The sequence below is a fragment of the Aethalodelphis obliquidens genome, unplaced genomic scaffold (assembly GCF_003676395.1).
Source record: "Aethalodelphis obliquidens isolate GAN/ISIS:26980383/991018 unplaced genomic scaffold, ASM367639v1 scaffold49, whole genome shotgun sequence".
NCBI classification, from domain to species: Eukaryota; Metazoa; Chordata; class Mammalia; order Artiodactyla; family Delphinidae; genus Aethalodelphis; species Aethalodelphis obliquidens.
Window position 1 is genome coordinate 11191188 of NW_020837993.1, and position 21256 is coordinate 11212443.

General features: G+C 38.3%; 1 protein-coding gene across 4 annotated transcripts in view; it reads left to right on the forward strand.

Moving 5' to 3' along the window:
• LRRC28 (leucine rich repeat containing 28) overlaps positions 1-21256 on the forward strand; it is a 187531-nt gene that overhangs the window by 115483 nt on the left and 50792 nt on the right. For 3 of the 4 annotated variants that reach the window (XM_027083204.1, XM_027083205.1, XM_027083206.1), the window contains exon 6: positions 9105-9311. In XM_027083204.1, coding sequence (XP_026939005.1) covers positions 9105-9311 — 207 coding nt within the window. The remainder of the gene's footprint in view (positions 1-9104; positions 9312-21256) is intronic. The other variant, XM_027083207.1, reaches the window with a different exon arrangement.

The window sequence follows — 21256 nt, forward strand, 5'->3', positions numbered from 1 at the left end:
GATCTCCCTGTGCTATGCGGCTGCTTCCCACTAGCTATCTACCTTACGTTTGGTAGTGTATATATGTCCATGCCTCTTTATCGCTTTGTCACCGTTTACACTTCCCCCTCCCCATAGCCTCAAGTCCATTCTCTAGTAAGAATGACTCTTTTTGAATTATGGTTTTCTCACGGTATATGCCCAGTAGTGGGATTTCTGGGTCATATGGTAGTTCTATTTTTAGTTTTTTAAGGAACCTCCATACTGTTCTCCATAGTGGCTATACCAATTTACATTCCCACCAAGAGTGCAAGAGGGTTCCCTTTTCTCCACACCCTCTGCAGCATCAAATATACATTTTAAAATCAACTTGTTAATTTCTACTTAAAAAAGCCTCTTGGGGGCTTCCCTGGTGGTGCAGTAGTTGAGAGTCCGCCTGCCGATGCAGGGGACATGGGTTTGTGCCCTGGTCCAGGAAGATCCCACATGCCGTGGAGCGGCTGGGCCCGTGAGCCATGGCCGCTGAGCCTGTGCGTCCGGAGCCTGTGCTCTGCAACGGGAGAGGCCACAACAGTGAAAGGCCCACGTACCCCAAAAAAAAAAAAAAAAAAAAAAAAGTCTCTTGGGATTTTGATAAGAATTGTGTTATAGCAGTTTGGAGAGCAAACTGTCTTAACCAGTGTTAAGTCTTCAAGTCCATAAACATGAACTGACTCATTTATTTAGATATTCTTTCAGCAATATTTTGTAGCTTTCAGCAGATATTTTGTCTCTCAGCAGTATTTTGTAGCTTTCAGCAGATAAGTTTATTCTCAAGTATTTTCTTTTTTGGTGATGTTGTTAATGGAATTGTCTTTTTTTTTTTTTTTTTTTTTGTCTGCGTTGGGTCTTCATTGCTGTGTGCAGACTTTCTCTAGTTGTGGCAAGCAGAGGCTACTCTTCATTGTTGTGCACAGGCTTCTCACTGCGGTGGCTTCTCTTGTTGCGGAACATGGGCTCTAGGTGTGCAGGTTTCATTAGGTGCAGCACGCGGGCTCTAGGGTGCGTGGGCTTCAGTAGTTGTGACCCGCGGGTTCAGTAGATGTGACTTGTGGGCTCTAGAGCGCAGGCTCAGTAGTTGTGGTGCACGGGCTTAGTTGCTCCACAGCATGTGGGATCTTCCTGGACCAGGGATCAAACCCATGTCCCCTGCATTGGCAGGCAGATTCTTAACCACTGCACCACCAGCAAAGCCCTGGAATTATTTTCTTAATTTAATGTTTGGATTGTTTGCCTTGGTATATAGAAATACAATTGATTTTAAAAATATTGATCTTGTATCCTGCAACCTTGTTAAAAGTGTTGGTTCCCGGTGCTAGATCATGCCCAGTGGACTGGCGTGTTTGTAAGGTGCTGGCTCTCCGCCAGTCCCTGTGCACCCCTGGTGTAGGCTCATCCCCCTGGGTGTGTGGAGCAGGAAGGACCCCGTGGAGCAGGGCTCCGCACCTTGTGGAGCAGGAAGGACCCCGTGACTGGCCTGGATTTCTGAACCTGCAGAATGAGGCTCAGAGATGTCAAAGGACTTAACTGTGGACACACAGCAATGAGCCTGGTTAGGAACCAGGCTTCCTGCTCCCTGGGCCATGGGCTGTGTCTGAAGGGTGGGGACAAGGAGGATTTGGAAGGCAGCGTCACATGGGGCAGCGACTTTAAAAAAGACAGAGCTCTTCATTTGGTCAAATAACGGCCAGAGGGAGCTTGGGCGCATCCTCAGCCTACAAATACCTGAGCTGTTAACACTAGGCCCCTGGAACTTCAGTTTTTAGATACCTGGAGGCCTCATGGCAAAGGGAAGGGAAGAGTATGGACTCTGGAGCCAAAGAGACCTGAATTCCAGCCCGGCCTTCACCAGGCTCTACATGGGTGATCTTGACAGTGACTGGTTCTATCTCTCTGAGCCTTAGAGGCCCCATCTGGAAAATGGGGCAATGATGCCCACCCCCTCAGAACTGTTGTTGAGATTGAGGGTTACGGTGTAAGTAGGGTACCTCACGGCACACGGTGGATGCTCCCAGGAATGAATTTCCCAAGGAGAAATGCTTTATTCCATTGAGGTGGAGAGTCTCCTTGTACTGGGGTTTAGGAGTATTTCCCAGCCCCCATCTTTCTCCCCTCCCCCCACTTCACCACACCAGCTCAGGAGGGCTTTCCTCCTCTTCCTGGGTGAGGTAGGAAGAGTTCCTTGGTCCCAGTAGAGGATTTAGAACACAGAGCAATTCCCCAAGGAAACAAAAAAAAAATAAAGTGTTTATTAGTTCTGATAATTGTTATTAATTGCTTAGTATTTTCTACTAAGGAGCATGTCATATGTGAATAAAGAAAGTTTTACTTCTTTTCCAGTCTTGATATTTCTTATTAGTTTATTTGTTTTGCCTTATTGCATTTGCTAGAAACTTGAGTAGAGAGAGTGCTTCTCCTTGCCATGTGTGTATTGTTCCCCTAAACATAATAAGTAATTATTCTCTTGCTGTTTTCAAGATTTTCTGGTCTTTCACAGTTTATGATGTGTATAGGTGTGGATCTCTTTGTGTTTTTCCTACTTAGTATTTATGGAGTCTCTTGGATCTTTAGAGTAATATTTTTCATCAAAATTTGGAATTTATGGCCACTATTTTTTCTAATATTTTTTTCTTCTCCTTCATTCTCCTTTTCTTTTTATGGGAATCCTGTCACACATATGTTTGTGCAGTTGATTTTGTCCCACAGATCTCTAACCCTGTTCACTTTACTTCAGTCTTTTTGGCTGGTTTCTGTTTGGATAATTTTTGTTACCTGTTTATCACTGATTTCTTGTTTGCCTATTTGGACCTACTGTTGAGGCTCTCTAGTGAATTTTTCTTTTCAGTTGTACTTTTCAACTCCCAAATTTCTGTTTTCTTACCTCTCTTTATTGAGAATAAGTTTTCTGTTTTTTGAGTCATTGTCATCATAATTTCCATCAAGTCTTTAAACTTATTCTTTTAGTTCTTTCAACATATTTATTATAGCTGCTTTTTATTATAGCTGCTGTCATTGTCTGCTAAATCCAACATCTGGGTCCACTTAGAATCAGTTTCTATTTACTCATTTTTTCCAGAATGTGGGTTACCCTTTCCTGTTTTATTGTATGTCTTATAAATTTTTTAAAAACTGTACATTTTAAATGATATATTTTAACAACTCTGGATCCTGATTATGTTTTCCTACCTAAAGATTGTTGCTATCTTATTTATTTATCTTAGTAATTTGCCTGGACTAAAACATGAAATTCATTTCCCCCACAGTGACTGATGTCTCTGTTTCATGTTTTTTTATTGTTGTTATTATTTTTGTTTTAATTTTTAAGCCTAGCTTTCTATGATTTGGCCCTGTGTCTGTATAACTTAGTGGTTGAACACCTTAAGCTAGTAAGGCTCCTATCCTCTGCCAGTGGATCTGTGTGTGGATTCAGAAACACATTTAATGTTTAGGCAGTTTTCAAGTTTACCCCAGCTATTATTTTCTGTTGGGCCCTCTCTTTTCTCCTCTGTGCATGTGTGCAAGTTCTGTGTAGTCCTGGGATATGTAAATAGCTGGAGCCCTCTGTGGTCTCCCTTATGCTTGCTCACCACCTCCTGTCAGCCTGGGATATGTGGAGAGTCTGTCAAATACTTTCTGACTGCTTTATATCCCATTCTTCGTTGTTGCAGTTCTGGCTTATCTGCCCATTCCATTGCTTTCCCCAACCAGGAACCCCTCAGCCTCATAAAAATCATTGGTCTTTCATGTTTGCTTGTGACCAAGATTACTAATCATTACTGACAACAGTACTGGGTACGGGTTTTTCACATTTTGTTCCAAATCGACTCCCTGACTTTTGTTCCAAGTCAGCTCACTCTGTCAGTGAAGCTGTTGGTTCTTTGCAGCCTGCCCTGCCGTATTAGAACTATTGTCCTAACCAAGCTGGTTGGGGGAATAGGAGCCACCCCAAGGAAGCATGCCACAGATTTCTGTTCTTCTAATCTGAAGTGCAGTAGTTTTTCATGAGTAAGCTCTTCTCTATTTGTTGAAAAGCATAGGTCAATTTCCAGAGTACTGAAATGGTTGCTTTTGATAATTTTGTGTAATTTTTATAGTTGCTTTTTCAGCAGAGGATTTGGCATCCTTCTCAATCCATCATACTGGAAGTTCCAGCTTTTGGGGGGGGGTCATTGTTTGCATGGCATATGTTTGTATTAATTTATGTTTTATCTATCTATGTATTTATATTTTAAATGGATTCCTTTTAGATAGAATATACTAAGGTCTTGTTTTTAAGTCCAGTCTGGTCATCTCAGGCTATTTACTTTTAATGTTATTATTGATCTTGTTAGATTTAGGCCAGCCATTTTATTATTAGTTGTCTGTTTGTAACATCTGGTTTTCTTTCTTTGTTCCCTTTTCCCTGCCTTTTTTGGTATTATTTGAATGTATGTTTTGTATTCTGTTTTAATTCATTTATTGGCTTTTTGGGTTTATCTTTTTTTGAGTGTTTATCTTATTTTTAGTTATTGCTTTAGGGATTACATTATACAAATCTTTCAAAATCTGCTTTGGAACTCCTTTTACATTACCCCACTGACCTTTGTGTTACACTTATAAGTAGTATGCCATATATTGAAATGCTTTCAGCAGTTATGCAAAACTTAACTTAAAAGGAGAAAAGTGATAGTTTGTTATATTTACCCAGATATAATAATTCTTAAATTTGAAGACATAATGTCTAAAACTTCAAAAATTTGGTGAAAGACATAAATTTACAAATTTAAAAAGGTCAGCAGACTCCAAATAGGATAAGTTCAAAGAAAGCCATTTACAGATACATTGTAATCAGTCTGCTAATGACTAAAGATAAAGAACAATTCTTGAGAACACCTAAAGAAATAATGATTCAAATAATTGTGTATTTCTTCTCAGACACCACGGTGACTGGAAGACAGTGGAACACCGTCTAAAAGTACTGAAAGTAAAGAATAGTCAACCCTGAATTATGTATCTAATGAAAACAATTTCTAGGAATTACAATGATATAAAGACATTCCCAGGGAAACTAAGAGAATTTGTTGCCAGCATACCTACTCTAAAAGAAATAAAATTTCTTCAGGCTGGTGGAAATGATATAAGCAGGGTACTTGGATCTTCAGGAATGAAGGAAGAGCAGCAGAGTATATAAGAGCATCCTGTTGTCCTGGCCTCAGTGTAGGTTCTGAACTTGACCAAATTTGCTAGATTTACGTTTGGCTGATAGTTTTCCAGTTTTTAACTTGAGCTCACACTTTGGGCTCTGTTTCTTTATTCCTGCATGATATATTGCTACCCCAGGTTTATTTCCTGTCTCTTGTGTTTAAGTTAGAATCTTAGATAAAGTTTGTTTGACTCTCTTGTTTTCTAAAAATGTGCTTCCCATTAGCTGAGCTTAATAAGTATATATTTTAATTTTGTTAGAATAAAGATGCCATGTATAGTCTTATATTTGTGGCCTGTTTTAAAATGGTCATGAAAATTATGTTTATTTCACTCCACCTGAGAAGCTATTTAATTTTATTTCTCTCTCTTTCCCAAATACTTCCGTAGGATGACAAAATCGTTAATTTTCCAACTATATTATATATAGTATTTTACTCAGTATTGTAATTGGAGTAATATTATAATTAGCTCAGGTTTTTTCTAACAAATGGAAAGGCCTATATATTAAGTTACTTAGACAAAAATGTCCTTTTGTTACATTTGTTCATTTAATATATGCAGTCCTGCATGTTTAAGTCTTATTCATCACATATAGGAAATAAGAAATGTCAGCTCCTGTTTCCTCTTCCCATTCCTTAGTATTTTGACCTTTGATACTGACAGTATGTGTTCTTTTCTTTGTCAAAAGTGTTATTAATTTTAATATCTGAAAATGTATGTTATCTGTTAAAGCAGCATGTGAATACTGATCTGTTAAAAGTAAATAATCAAATTATAGAAAATTTAAATTCATAATCACATATTGTTTCCCCATTTCACAGTACAATAAGGCAATGCTGAATAAAAATGGTGGACAGTTGCAAGCCTTAGTAGTTTTTGTTTTGTTTTGTTTTGTTTTGTTTTTGCGGTACGCGGGCCTCTCACTGCTGTGGCCTCTCCTGTTGCAGAGCACAGGCTCCGGACGCACAGGCTCAGCGGCCATGGCTCACGGGCCCAGCCGCTCCACGGCATGTGGGATCTTCCCGGACCGGGGCACGAACCCGTGTCCCCTGCATCGGCAGGCAGACTCTCAACCACTGCGCCACCAGGGAAGCCCGCTTTAGTAGTTTTTGCAGCCATGTCAAAACACTGTTTTACACAGTTAATTATTTTTGAAATAATGATGAAAATAGTTTATTTTGCTTTACTCCCATGTGATTTTGATGGATTTTTCAAATTCTTTTAAGTAGGTGGCTTATAGGTGCTACAATTCAGAAGTATTGGTATAATTAAAATTTTTTTTCTACAGAAAGATTAAGCTTTTAGCATTGGCATCACCATACTTAGAGTATAATAGTCTAGAAACTTGAAAATTATCTTTGACTTTTTCCTGTTTCACCATTTTCCATTTCCAACCAAGCATACTCTCTGCTTTTCTTAAAATATCTCTGGAATTTACCTGTAAGCTCTGTCACACTGGCTTCATTCTCATCAACTGTCTACTTGTTTTCTCTGCCTATAATCTCTTTCCATTTCATTGCTTTCTGCATATTTACCATTTTCATATTTCCAAAAGAGTCCTTTCATCCTTTGAGAATCTTCAGGAAGTGTTATGTTCTCACTGTGATAAGTCCAAACTTCTCTACCCAGTATTCATTATCATCAATGTCTCCACCAAGCCCTCTGTACTGAACTTATTTTCTGCTTTTTTCCCCATTGGTATCTTTGGTACTTGTCGGGTCTCAAATAGTCCATTGTGCATGTTGTATTTATTTTTTCACTTGCATGCCTTTCCTCATTCTTTCAACCCCATCCCCATGCCTTGCTTGAAATGCTATATCCATTTTATTTTTGACCTATTCGAGTTCTCATTTCCTTCAATAAATTTTGCAAAAGCTTCTCCAACCCTTCATCTAACTCTTCTTTTCCTGAGCTCCTATCACACAATGTCTTTTATATGTGATGTGATTCTTAGTGGCAGAAACCTTGTCTCATTCTTCTCTCAGCACCTGGCTCTGTGGTGTGTAAGCTGATTCGTTGCATTTCTGTCCCATTTCACTCCCCTAATAACTATAAAGTGAGGTCAGGAAGATTTCTTGTTTCTTTTTCTTTTTATTCAGTTCTAAAACATGTTCTTCTGTCAACTCCCTCACCCCCACACGCCCCATCAGAAGCAATCTGAAATAGATAGGCAGACAGACTTGGCTAGAGGAAATACTGTGCTAATGGAGCCAAGAGTGAAATTGACCCCCATGAGTATCAGTTAGGTGAAAACAGAACAAAACTCCCATTGGGAGTCACAGACTGTTCATTGAATCCTATCTCCTGTCTTCAAATATGTATTTGTGTAGTAATGGGGAAATAAGAAAATAAAGTGTAAACTTCCTAGCACAAATCCCTTCTATATATTAGTAAAATAACTAGAAATTAATGTATTTTTGCACTTGTATTACTTTTATAAAAAATAGTTATTAAAAACGCTCCTGTTAAGAGTAAGTGTATAACAAAGACCAGCAAACTTTTTTTTGTAAATGGTGAGATACTAAATGTTTTTAGGCTTTGCAGGCCACATATGGTCTCTGTCATATGTGTGTGTGTGTGTATATATATATACATTTTTTTTTCTTATCGTTGTTGTTGGGTTTTACCACACTTAAAAATAACCAGTCTTAGCTTGAGTGCAGTACAAAAGTGGGCCATGGGCCACATTTTGCCTGTGAGCCATAGTTTGCCAAGCTGTTTGCCAATAAGAAAAGCTAATCTGTGTAACTGGACATCCATGAGGCAGAAGATTTTCTCTCCAATAGAGAAGACATTGCTCATACTAATCCAAGTCCTGAACAAACTGGAATGTGCCCAGTGGGGTGCATTCAAGTTGGGAGGATCATGAGAAACCTTAACCTGAGAGGAACAGCTTGTTGAACAGGGTCAGGTTGGAGAAGTGAGAGGTGGCATTACAGTGGTCTTCAATACGGAAGTTCCGTGATACGAGAGAAGCAGACTTGTCCTGCGCAGTGCTCCCTGTAGAGCCTCGAGTGCAGTGTGCTGTCCTGGACAGAGTAATGTCCTTCCCCTAGAGACTGGTTAGCAGAACCTCCTCTGCTCTGAATGCTTCCTGGTGGTTTTCCCTGAAAAGGACAGAATACCTTATAAAGAACTTCCCCCCTCTTTCAGAAGTGGTGATTTGGTGTATGCCATGTCTCACCATGGAATAGATTACAAATATATACAAATATATTACAAATATAGACACCAATAATGAAGGAATATTGGAGTAAATGGAAGGATTTCATTCAGGTGGGATTAAAGTAAATCTTCATAGGATTTTGGGTTTTAAAAGAGGAACCACATGGCTAGACAATATCTAAAAATATTACCTTACAATAATTTTATTATTATAATCTTAACTGTGGTGAAAATTTCAAAAGCCATCCTCATTCTTAGTCCAGAAATTTTCTACTTAGTTCACATGAACAAGGTGCACTTACTGGGATACTATAATTTATGTTTTTAAGTCTCCTACTATCTACTTAGATAGAAGGTAAAAACCACAAAAGTAGCAAGAACCAGTTACCATGAAGTGACTATAATTGTTCTTCTTTCACATTTGCGACAACTTTTGATTCATCGGGAAGCAGAAGCCATAGTAACAGACTTTTGGCTCAGATTCATCACTTTGTGTTTCTCCTTTCTCCAATGCCAGCACTTTTCCCTTTTTAAAAAAATTGTGGCAGACTAATTTAAAGACACCTACTTAAGTTGGATTATTTGCATACTGGACCTAAATCCTGCACTTCAGTATTAATGTCTATGGAAATATTTGCAGCTACTAATTTTATTTGGTTGAACTGTTACAGTGTTGATTCATTTTATTTAATTAATTCATTTAATCAGGATGCAATTTATCTTGATTTTGGTTGTAGAGGTTGGCGATTTGAAGGAGCTGCAGACACTAGACATTTCTACCAATCGTTTGCTAACTTTACCCGAGAGGCTTCACCTGTGCCTTTCTCTGCAGTACCTCACTGTGGACCGAAATCGTCTGTGGTGTGTGCCGCGCCATCTCTGCCAGCTGCCCAGCCTCAATGAGCTCTCCATGGCTGGAAACCGTCTTGCATTTTTGCCGCTTGGTAAGTAATCATGTTTATGTGGTAAAGCAAAACAGCTAAAGAACAAGATGGAAAGTCTTTGCTAGGAAGGATTAGTTAGTTTCCTTTATTCTGCTTATCTTGAAGATGCTTCTCTAAATCCATTTTTGCAGTGAACAAAGCATCATTCCCAGTTTAAAAAGTTTATTTCTGTTAGGAATTTCATATTTTAAAAAACTTGTGCTAAAAGTTTGTTTAGAGACAAAATATATGAGATATGAGATGATTTACTCAGAGAAAGGAATTAAAATATATGTATTATATATGTATATTTTGTATATATAAAATTATAAAATTGATAAGAGGTATTGAGCAATATGAAAGAATAGCTACTGTACAAATGTATCTGCTTACATGTTGACTTCTAGGTAAAAAAATTTTTATTGGGTATCCTAATGATTAGTATTGCCAGATAACCAGACTAGAAATTTTTAAAGACTTTTGAACTGCCTGCTGAGCTAGAAATGTCACCCTGGCTAATAAATAACATACTTTGCACTGTAGATCTCTGTAGCTGGCCCATTTTGATATATGTTAAAGAACATAGACCTTTAATAAACATATTTATTTTTACAGAGAATTGAATTATTTTGTTAACTTGTAAGAAACAAAACTGCCATTTAAAAAAAATTAAAATTTGAAGGCCCACAGAACCCTAAACTGTTAGAATAAGCATCATATAATCTTATTCATAAAAGCATTTTTTATGAGTAATTTATCTCTGAGGGCAATGAAGTGAATAATTTACTAGCCCCTAAAAGGAAATATTTTCTACCGTAATACAGTATACATATTATTTTCAATTAAAAACCTCTTTAAGAAAACTTGAAAATCCTGAGAGACATGAACATCAATTTGAGTAATAATAAATAATTATCCAATTTAAGAAGATTACTTTTCTATAAATATAATTAAATTCTTTTTAGAAATTAAGAAAATAAAGTAAAACTATTTCAGAAGTAACCTACCTTTCTAAGAAATCAGAGGTTTTTTTAAGTGAGAAAATTATTGAATATAAATTGGTATTAGAAAATAAATATACCTGCTGCATAAACCACAGGTTGTAGAACAGTTATAGTGGACAAGCATCAAGTTACAAATCTAAAGATACAGGTTCTAGATTAGCTCCACCACTTTGTAGAGCATTACCTGGAGTAAATCACCAAAACCTCTCTGAGCTTCATTTTCCTTGTCTGTAAACCAGAAATAACAATGTTTATCCTGCTTACTTTAGAGTTATTTTCAAGTTGAATAAAATAGCTGTTTTTTATCCACTCCAGCTGTGGTTCCTTATCCCCCTAGTCAATTGCTACTCATTCCTACCTGCTGTTTCACCAGTGACACAGTCGAGCATGTGCTGTGGTGGCAGTGGTGTTGAGAGAAGAGAGGGAAGCCATTCCAGTAGGCGGCTGACCACTGTTAACAGTTGGGGTGCCAAGGAGTGACATTGTGTGTCCTGCTGAGTGGTTACAGCAGCAGATGACCTGAGTGGCAGTGGCTAGTGCAAAGTGATAGAAATGGCTGTGGGGTAGAGGATAGAGTTCACGACACTTTGCCCGGCTGCTTTCTGCTTTCAGTTATGTACTGGGGCATCTTCTCTATGCACTGTGGTGAATGCTGCTGTGGCTACAGAAGTGGGCATCCCTTCTTCAGCACTCAGTGTTCAGTGGTAAGGACAGCCTAACAAGTTAGTTTCTATCTCCAGGTTTCTTGTCACCCACAAAGCCTTGCCTCTGTGATAGAGGAGGTTTTCCTTTGTGAACTTGTTAATATGTTATCAAAGAGAGGCAAGAGGGGGCTTCCCTGGTGGCGCAGTGGTTGAGAGACCGCCTGCTGATGCAGGGGACACGGGTTCGTGCCCCGGTCCGGGAAGATCCCACATGCCGCAGAGCGGCTAGACCCATGAGCCATGGCCGCTGAGCCTGCGTGTCCGGAACCTGTGCTCCGCAACGGGAGAGGCCACAACAGTGAGAGGCCCGCGTACCGCAAAAAAAAAAGAGAGAGGCAAGAGGGTCTTCACTGAGTTCTGAGGAGGGTCCCTCCCAACATTCAAGGTCACCGTAACTCTCAAACCTGGGACCGTGTACAGCCCAAGATATGGAAGCAGCTTCCACACTCCCCTGGGTGCCATCTCAACTCACAAGGCTCACAGCCCTGACAGGACACAGGCCTGTGGGCAGGCTTTACTCTACTTTAGAAAGACATACAAGCAAGAGGATGGTGATGAAGATCATCCAGTGAGAAAGAAACAGGCTGCCTGAAGCAATGCTCTGCCCTGGTCTCAGAGAACAGCATGAGTAAAGGGCCAGGGGGCCGAGACAAGCACTGGTGGCCTTTCTATATTGTTGGGTTGGATGATCTTTGTAAAGAAATGGGTGGGACAACTAGAGAGCTACAGTATGAGGTTGCCCAAAGAGGGCTTCAGAAGAGCAGAGACAGCATAATCTATGAAGATGAGGAAGTTGAAGCTGACAGAAATAACAATCTTCTCAGTCTCATTTTGGTTTTTGATTTTTGTTTTTGACACCATTGAAGGTGGATTTGGAAAGGGAATTCAATTAAGTCTTTAGGAAGAAAATAAGTCCATAGCTGTCCTTCCATGGAGTTTGTGTACTTGAAACCCTTCCTTTAACTCCTTTCTGATACAGCAAAGCCATCTAATGCTAAGAACTATGCAGGACAGAGTCAAATGAAGCAGGCAGCTGCTGGCACTGCCTTTCCTCAGAGAACTGAACTGTTCCTGGAAACTTAGCATATAGGGATGCCTCTTTACAGTAGTTAGGAGATACGGTGTGTATACACATACACATAACTACAGTTTTCAAATAGAAGGCTCCTATGTTTAACTGTGATTCTAATGTAGAACTTGAGTGTTTATGAAATGGGTGCTTTAATATCACTGCCTGTGATTGGAGGTAGGAGTCTTATTTTGGGGAGCTACTCGCTGAATTCAGTTTCTTGCCAAAGAACTTTGACTTAGGAGAAAAGCAGTTTTTTATGGGGCTTTTTAAAGGAATGTCAGATTACAGCCTCTTCAAAAAGTGACTACAGAAGCTATAGTAAGGATGACTTAAATCACTTGTAATACTATCAAAATCATTAACACTCGTGGAGGGTGTTCTTTTTAAGAAGAAAAGTTGTATCAAGAAAGAAGGATGTTCCTGCTATAACTATACCATGACAGCTGAATGACAGATTAGTCTACACACAGAAACTCTGTTCCCACTGCTGTCAGTGAGGAGGTGGGGAAATTAATAACTTGAGCCTCATGCTATGAGACTTAATAGAGGCCTTGAAACATGAATATTTGTTGTTGATTCAATATAGCTCTGTTGACTAAATAGCTCATAAAGATCTGACTCACCTCTGGGCTTCTGAAAATTTAGGAAAATACAAAGAAAAGGGTTTTTTCCTGTAAGGCTTTTTTACTAGGTTTACTGGTTTCTCTTGCATAATTAATAAACCATTATTCAGTAATGTTTACAACTTATTTAATGTTGAATAATAGATACAAGTACTGTGAGGTTGCCCATGTACAGACTGACTATGGAAGAGCATTTTTTAGTTAGCCCCCAGGAAGTGCTGTGTCAGCTAAACTCAATGTCAGGAACTTCTGTAGTTTAAGAAAACAAAAGTTGCGCCCACGGTGGCAGGTGGAATTTTTGAGTGCTAATTTAGAAAACAGTGAATGAATTCTTAGCTAAGAACAAATGACATTGAGATTTATGGAGTATCCTGGTGTGTAAACTACCATGTAGTAAACCCCAAAGTTAGTGAGAAAACAGCTTCCTACCAGTGGATAATTATTTGTGTTTCTAAATCAGTCCCAGGGTTGTTCCTTGGACATTCTAGTAGTGAAGTATTTATTTTCTCAGGAGAAGTTATTCTGTGTGCCAAGGACGTGTGCTATGAGTGAAATGACAGCTCCTTTATTGCTGTGGGTTATACCCTATAACTTTGATAGGGATGTAAAACTGGCCCTTTATCACATAACAGGAGATCACTCCAATTTTTTGTAGTAGCTGTAGTCATTTTTCCTTTGTAGGAGCTGGATACATTGTGTAGGGGGAAAAAAAAAAGTTTATTCCAAGTATTGGTGCAGTTTTCTTTAGAAAGTAGCTTGTAGGCATTTTCAAAACCCATGCTGAAATCTCTTCTTTTGTTGCAAATGGCATATAAAAGACACAAATTTTTAACTACACTTGTTTTTTCTATTACTTCTCATTCCTGCTTTCTTTGTATCTGCTTAGAAGGTCAGGAAAAGAATTGCTGTTTACTGTTTTTCAAGGAAATACTTAAGTCCACAAAGTGAAGCTATTAGAACTTCAACTCCAGGATGGAAACCAGATGGAAACCAATTAATAATTCCTTAATCTCAGACTTAGAGATGCATGTAAACTGTACTCTACTGAACCATGGAGTGTATTTGATCTGCAGCTTGAAGAAGTACTGCCTTGAGGTCATTGTTTAATGGGAATAGTTTGCAAAGTTTGTAGCCTTAAATACGTTTCAGTGCTAAAATATTTCTTCTGGCTCAGACCAGAAGTCCCAGAGGTTGGAATCAGTCTTATTTTTGAGTAGAAGGTATCTTGGCTTTCCAAGGAGGGACCCAAACATGCCATTAAAATCGTGTTCTGTAGAGACTGTTGGGCAGGTCTCTAATCAAAGGCATAATGAAAAAGGAGAAAAGAAAGGCTTGAAAACAAGGTCCAAAAACCAGTAGTGGGAAGAAATGAGAGAGAAGTATTCTGTTAACTAAAGTTTATATGACCCTATTTCAGGGGCAAAGTTGTAACTCTGCAATGTATATTTGTTCAAGAAAATGGATGTGCAGTCCTCCTTTTTGAGCTCTATCTTTTTGCAAGTATTTATAAAAAAGAATTTTCATCCTGGTGCTGCTTACTCATCTGACTTTTTCCACTGTCTTAATGATCCCCTCTGCTTTATTTTTTTATCATAGCAGGCCTTTACTCTTGCCTTAAGGTTTTCTTAGAGCATTAACAGGATTATTTAATATGGCTGACAGGATTATTTAACATGGCTTCTACAGTGTGGGCAGACATTGACTTTACTATGCTAATATATGAAGAGAAAAGTTCACCTAGAGTAGGTGAACTTTAAAGGGACAAATGTATATTTTTCTCAAAGTTTTGGAATAGGATTTTGGAGTAGGCAGTGATTAATATGAAAAAGTGAACCTGTTTTCCTCAGATACCAATTTTAAAAAAGAATTGCTGCTTATTCTTAAAAAGGTACAGATGTGAAACAAAAATAAGTAGTGTGAGGGCTAGATTCATGAGCAGAATCTTTGCCAGCGAAGTTTTTGTTAATTTGGTTTTCTAAATAGTGGCAAGAATGTACGGTACAAGCAAAGTCTGGAAGATGTTGTCAGTTGACTTTAAAGCAAGAATCTGGAGTTTCTGTCAGTCTTAGTTTTCAGCCAAGTTCTTAAATTTGGGGAGAGGGAGGACAGGTCCCAGTCCAGCTGAGCAAGAGCTGAAGGTAAGATGCAGAGTGAAGATGTTTTGCTCTCCGCGCTGGCTGCCCTGGCCTAGAAGATGTGTTGCTGTAATGCCCAAGCCTGTGCGGGACAGTCAGCGTGAAGCCTCCTTCTCTAGGATCTTCTCTGAAGGAATTCTTGGTATTTCTTGCAACTGCTGCCCTAAATCTGTAAGTCAGACCTACCCCATCTTTTAACAGAAGCCAAGGGATATTTTGTTCATCATTTATCTCCTTGTCATTGTCTCCTGACGTCACACCTGGATGCTTGGGCATGCCCGTCCTCAGGTGCCTACTGTACCCATGCCGCCTGCTAAGGTAGTGTCACTTCCTACATTATGTGGGAGTGCCCTGCTTATATGGAAATGATCTGTTGAGGGAGGCTGCCTAACTAACGTCATGGTGAAGCAGGCAGGCATGCTTTTAAATTCCAGCTCTACCATTTAATAGCTGTATGATCTTGAGCTTAGAAAAGCTATTTAATTTGTCTAAGTCTCAGTAATGGGGTAATATTAATAGCTACTTCCTAGCACTTTTGTGAGAACTAAATAAGATTTAAAACACTTCTATCACTCATAAATACTACATAAGCACACAATCAATATAAACTTTTATTGTTTGACTAGACTGTAAGAAAGGGTTGAGACAGCTTATGTCTTATACCCTAAGCATCTAGCACAGTATCTTGCCCATTGCTTATAATAATTTCTTTATTACTTGACTGTGTAACACAAGTAGAGATGCTAATGCTTGAATATTTAAACCAACTGCAGAGGAAGCCTTCAGTCATTCAAATTCATTAAAATCAATTTATTTTAATTTAACAGTTGATGATCTACTGTGTGTAAAATATCTTATTAAATTCACTGTGAAATCTTATTTGGTAAAAGTTGAATATATCAGGAAGACGCAAGAGGGAAGAGATATGGGGACATATGTATATGTATAACTGATTCACTTTGTTATAAACCAGAAACTAACACACCATTGTAAAGCAATTATACTCCAATAAAGATATTAAAACAAAAAGTTGAATAGATCAGAAAGAATATGATTATGTAAAAGATTTAATGGAGTGTGTGTGTGTGTGTGTGTGTGTGTATTTAGAGAAACTAGCACTTTAAAAAATTCATTATTCTGAATAAGTAGTCAAAAAGTTCTCTTTGTCAAACGCATCATGTAGGTAATTTAATTAGTTTTAAAGATAATTTTGGAATACACTGTAAATTACTCTGAATTCATTGTGAAGAAACCCAGTTTTTATAGTAATTAAAAACGTAATTGTGACTAATAATCTGTCTGATTTATTGAACCACAATAATTGGAATTACATTGATAGAGCATTCCAAACAACCTGTTTTGATCTATTGCTTTCATGTGTGGTTCCTATTACCCCATCATTTTGTTGAAGAGAATACATCATTCACCTTTTGATAAAATAAATGAGTTTCATGCTGGTTAGTGTGCAGTAAACAGATCCTATTTGGTCTGGCGCATGCTGTCATTCTATGCTTGCTTTTACAGTTACAGTTAAAAGAGCAACAGCCTCAACACACAGGAGGTTTTTGTTCCATCTTCAGCCATGTGGACTGCATATGCCGGGGCCTTGAAGTTTAAGGAGAGAGAGAGAATTGGAGTTTATGCAGGACTACTAGCTTTTGCTAATTTTTAAGTAACAATACTTTGATCTATGAGTCTGGAAGAAAAAAAAGGGAAACATTTTAGACACAGTACACCACTTTAAAAAGCCACATGAAAAAGTTCTTTGTTGCTTTAGCATCTTTGCAGATGGACAACTTCCTTGCTTTACATAGTTCACATACTGAGCAATTTTTGCACAGGAACTTAAAAAAATATTACTGCATGATATATTTATTGAAAACTATTGGTCCATTGAAATTAAGAGAAGGAAGAAACAAACCAGCTTATTAGCTAGTAGATTAACGGTCTCTTCCAAAGTTAATTATTGAGTGAGGATTTTCTTTTTTAAGAATAGAAGAAATAGCTCAAAGCTTTTTCATGCAGAAAATACTTATATTTCAGCCTCATTATGATTAAAAATGCCATTCCTTTGTGCTTGGGGTTTTGCCAGCTGACGGCTTTTTGGCAAGAGCACACTCTCACAGCCGTGCCTGTGTAGCCTGTGACCTTGCTGGGTGTTTAGTTGTCTTAGCCTTGCCAGCAGGCTGTGCTGTGTCAGCTAAAGCAAGGGTTGCCTGGTTCTCTTTAGAATCATACACTCTGTTTTGTGATCTTCATTTTATATTCAGGAGAGAGAGATAAAAGACTAAGATGTATTGAGTACCACTCTTATGCAAGGGACCAAGCTTGACATTATATACATTGTTGAATCTTTATAACAAGCTCATGACATAGGTATTATTATCTTCATTTCACAGAGGAGTAACAGGCTTGGAGCATTTGAATTGGAAAGCCAGGTTTCAGAGGTCTGACTCCAAAGCCCACTACATCTTGTAATTTCAGTACTGCTTTTTCTTACTCTATTTGAGATTGTGTTATTTGCAAAGTTTAAATGTTTGTATTAAATACTCATGTCTGTGTGATAATATACTGGCTAATGTATAATAGATTTGAACACAGCTGATTTGTGTTTTCTTTCAGCTTCAGTAGAAAGTAGTTCATTCCATTACGGGCATGTATAAAAAATTATATTCCCCACACAAACTGGTCAGGAGGTATAAACAGAAATCTTTGGAATATTGAAAACCTGAGATAAGGTCTAAACCAAATAGCATTTTAAAATCATCAACTCTTCATTTTTTTCCTATAAAACTAGGATAGGAAAGAGGACTAAACCATATAAGAAGTAGCAAGTGCCAAATTTTATTTAACTTTGTATTATGATCTTTGCATGTAGCCTCATTTAATTTGGACAAGCGCTTTTGTGTATATTAGAGGAGAGAGGTATTTCCTCTGTCATGTCCCATTTTGTGTCCTTGGCTCAGGGAGATGAATTACTGTCTCTAGAGGCTGTTGCCTCCAACTCTTTTCTGTGCAGTTAAAGTATAGAAAAGAGTACCTTTTGCTGCATGCCAAAGAGAATTCTCTCTTAATTGGCCTTCTACTGTAGGCCACACTTCCAAATGTGTCACTAATAATGAGAATAATAATAACTGCCATATACTGGAGAAGGCTGTATGCCAAGAATTCTGCTTGATAATTTATGAACTTTGTTAGTAGTTTTCACTAAAATTAAGGGACAGCATTATTTTTCTCTTTATACAGATGAGGAAACTAAGGACACACATTTAGTAAATAGAAGAATGAAGATTCAGACCCAAGTTCTCTGACTCTGAGAGTGTGTTCCTGCTCCATTAATTAGTATCCTATACTCCTTACTACTGCATAAACTCAAGTAAAGAATCTTTCCCTGAAACCCCTGTAGGCTCTGACAGTCATATCTGAGACCAGAGCTCATTTATATTTTATCAGTGTAGTTTCAATTTTTTAAAAATTCCAAACTTTTCTATATGCCTTTAAAGTCTGCAGACTTCTATATGTGATGAAAGGATTTGTATACAGTCAGAGAAGTAGTGAAAAAATATAAAATAGGAATTTTTAATGTAATTTTGAGGTCTCTTTCATTGCAAGTAGATTCTGATATTTCTATGTATATTTTTTCCATCTATGTTTTATAAATTTGTAGCCTTTTATACCAGTAGAGAAGTTTATACATGTTTACTAAAGTAGCAATACATATTATTGTGGTAATTATGTATTCTTATGCTTAAAAAAACATACTGTATAGTGGTTTAAATTTTACAGATTACTTTCACATTCGGTTTTAACAACTTGGTAAAGTTGAGGGGTTAGGCACTATTATGCCATTTTAACATATGTGCAAACTGAGGCTCTGATCACATGGCTAATAAGTGAAAGAACAGACACATAAGATATGAACAGACAATTCACAAAAAAGAAACTATGTAAAAATGGCCCTCAGACACATTGAAAAATGTTCACACTGATAATTAGAGAAATACAAATTCAGAATGACAGAAATTTTTAAATAAGACAACATGTTTTAAAACTTGGTGAAACTGTGGGAAAACCAATGCTCTCATACATTGATGAAGGGAATGCAAATTGGTGTAACTCCTCTGGAGGGAAATACCAAAGAATCTACACATGTATTTACCTTTTGACCTAACAAGTCCACTCCTAGGAATCTATGATGAAGGTATACTTCCAACAATATAGTTGTATACGTATACATGAGTTAGTATACTTACATATGTTTTGTAGATCTTTCTACTTAGGGATCCTAGAAGCAATGTCATTCCCATAGTAATGAGCACACCTAGCACTCAGATCTTGGTTTCTAAACACCATACCCTATTAAAAGGAATTAAGGCTCCTTGGAGAAGTAATTGATTTCAGGGCTATAGCAGGGAAAATACAAGCTGAGCTGGGACTGTCTTGTGGTGCCAGAAAGTATGATGATACTCAAAAAAGGATGAAAACTTGTTGAAAGAACATAAGGACCAATTTTAAGTGTTCCTAATTGCCAAAACTGAAACATTTTAACCACTACAATGAACAATAATGGTATTGGGTTTTTAGTCCTTACAATAAAATAAATATCCATGAATCCATACTGTTATAAAAATCAAATAAATGGGGGAGAAGGGATGGCTCTTCCTTACAGAAGAATTCCAGTTAATAAATGTAGACAGAAAGATGGTAATCGAAAATCACCACTAAATGAATACCGTGTAATAATTGTTGCAAACAAGACCCATTGATGAATGCTAAAATTAATGGGCAAAACTTTGAGAAGGAACAGGATATTTACATAGTCTTGGGGCTGTAGTAATCTGAAGACTTGACCTGGGACTTGGGGGAGCTGCTTCCAAGGTGGTTTACTCACATGGCTGTTGGCTGGCAGTCTCATTTCCTCTGCTGGAGGGCCCTCATGACAAAGGAGTTGTCTTCCTGAACAAGCGATCCAAGGGAGAGAGCAAAGAGGAAGCCACAATGCCTTTTGTGACTTACTCTGAAATCACAAAATCACACAGCAGTTCTGCTTATTGTGTTTGTTAGATATATTACAACCACCACACTGGGAAAGGGCATCTCTAGCTAGTAGGCCAGTAATTTTTTTTTCTCCCTAAGAGTTGCCACTTCCCAGTGCTTTTGTTGCCTGTTCCCAGTGCTGCCAATTTTGGTTCCTCTTTTTGTAACTTGCCCCAGTGCTATTCCTGGGCAAGAATACTGTGATAGGACTTGTAGTGGAAAAGAGGAGGTAATGTTCACCTTTTCCTACCCATTTCCATGGCAAACCCTTCCTTACCTCAATCTTATATTATCCCCCTCTCACTTAATGTAACAAATTATCCAGAACCCATCTGTGAAACAGAGACTTTATACAAGCCTCTTAATAGCTGTGATCATATTATATTACAGTTATCATTTTTCATGTCCGTCCTCAATATCATATTCATATCTGAATCCCCAAGGCCTACCATAGTGCCTAAAAGGTCCTTAATGGGTGAATGGGTTTTGTTTTGAAATGTAAATATGCTTAAGAACCACCTAATTTAGCTTTCTGGGCCTTTGTCTTTCCTAACTGTAGAAGGACAGGGGAAAAAGAGAGCTCCTTCAGCCTATTTCCTATTTTTCACAAGCAGAATTATAGTTTGAAACTTTTCAGAGATTGAAAACTTTTCAAAGATTATGTTCTTACTTCAGGAGGCAGAGGGTTGGCAAGGCTACTGAGGATTCTGTTCTGTGCCTCTATAACGATGAAGACAAATAGCTCTACCCTGTGAGTGATAGGAGTGGAAAGGAAAGCTGGTCGAACAATCTTGGGCACACAGTAGACAGGAAGGGATGACCTCGGCACTTGGAAGTGTCTCTGCTGCCTGTGATGGCCAGAGAGCACCTTCAGTACTTTGTGCTTTGTTTCCTCACTGAATCCTCCTCCAGTCTTTGCTCCCCCCTTGTCCGGCTACTTCTGCGAAACTTCTGGATTCTCCCTGTTTCTGGCATACTTGTTCCTATTGCAGATTCTTCTCTTTGGGCTCCCTTTCTCACCTCTTCCCATTCCTGGTACAAACCAATTCCTGTCCCGGCTTCCTGGCTTGCAGGTCTTGTCCATCCGTCTGTACCTCACACCTCACTGAGGACTGGGATTTGGGGTTCCCTTTGCTTCTTCCTGCCCCTGCAGCCACGGGCAGTTCCATCCATTCTTAGATCCACCTGGCTCCTGAGGCCCGGCCCAGCCAGGGTCAGATTGATCCCTAGCCCTCCTTTACCCCTCCTCCCATCTTTCTGCCCAGGGGAGGTGAGACACAGTAGGCTGACCTGCCAACTTAGTTTGTGTAACACTTTTTCCTATGGAGAAAAATGAAACTAAATAAACGACCTATAACAAACTTAATAAATAAATAGAAATTGTTTATTAA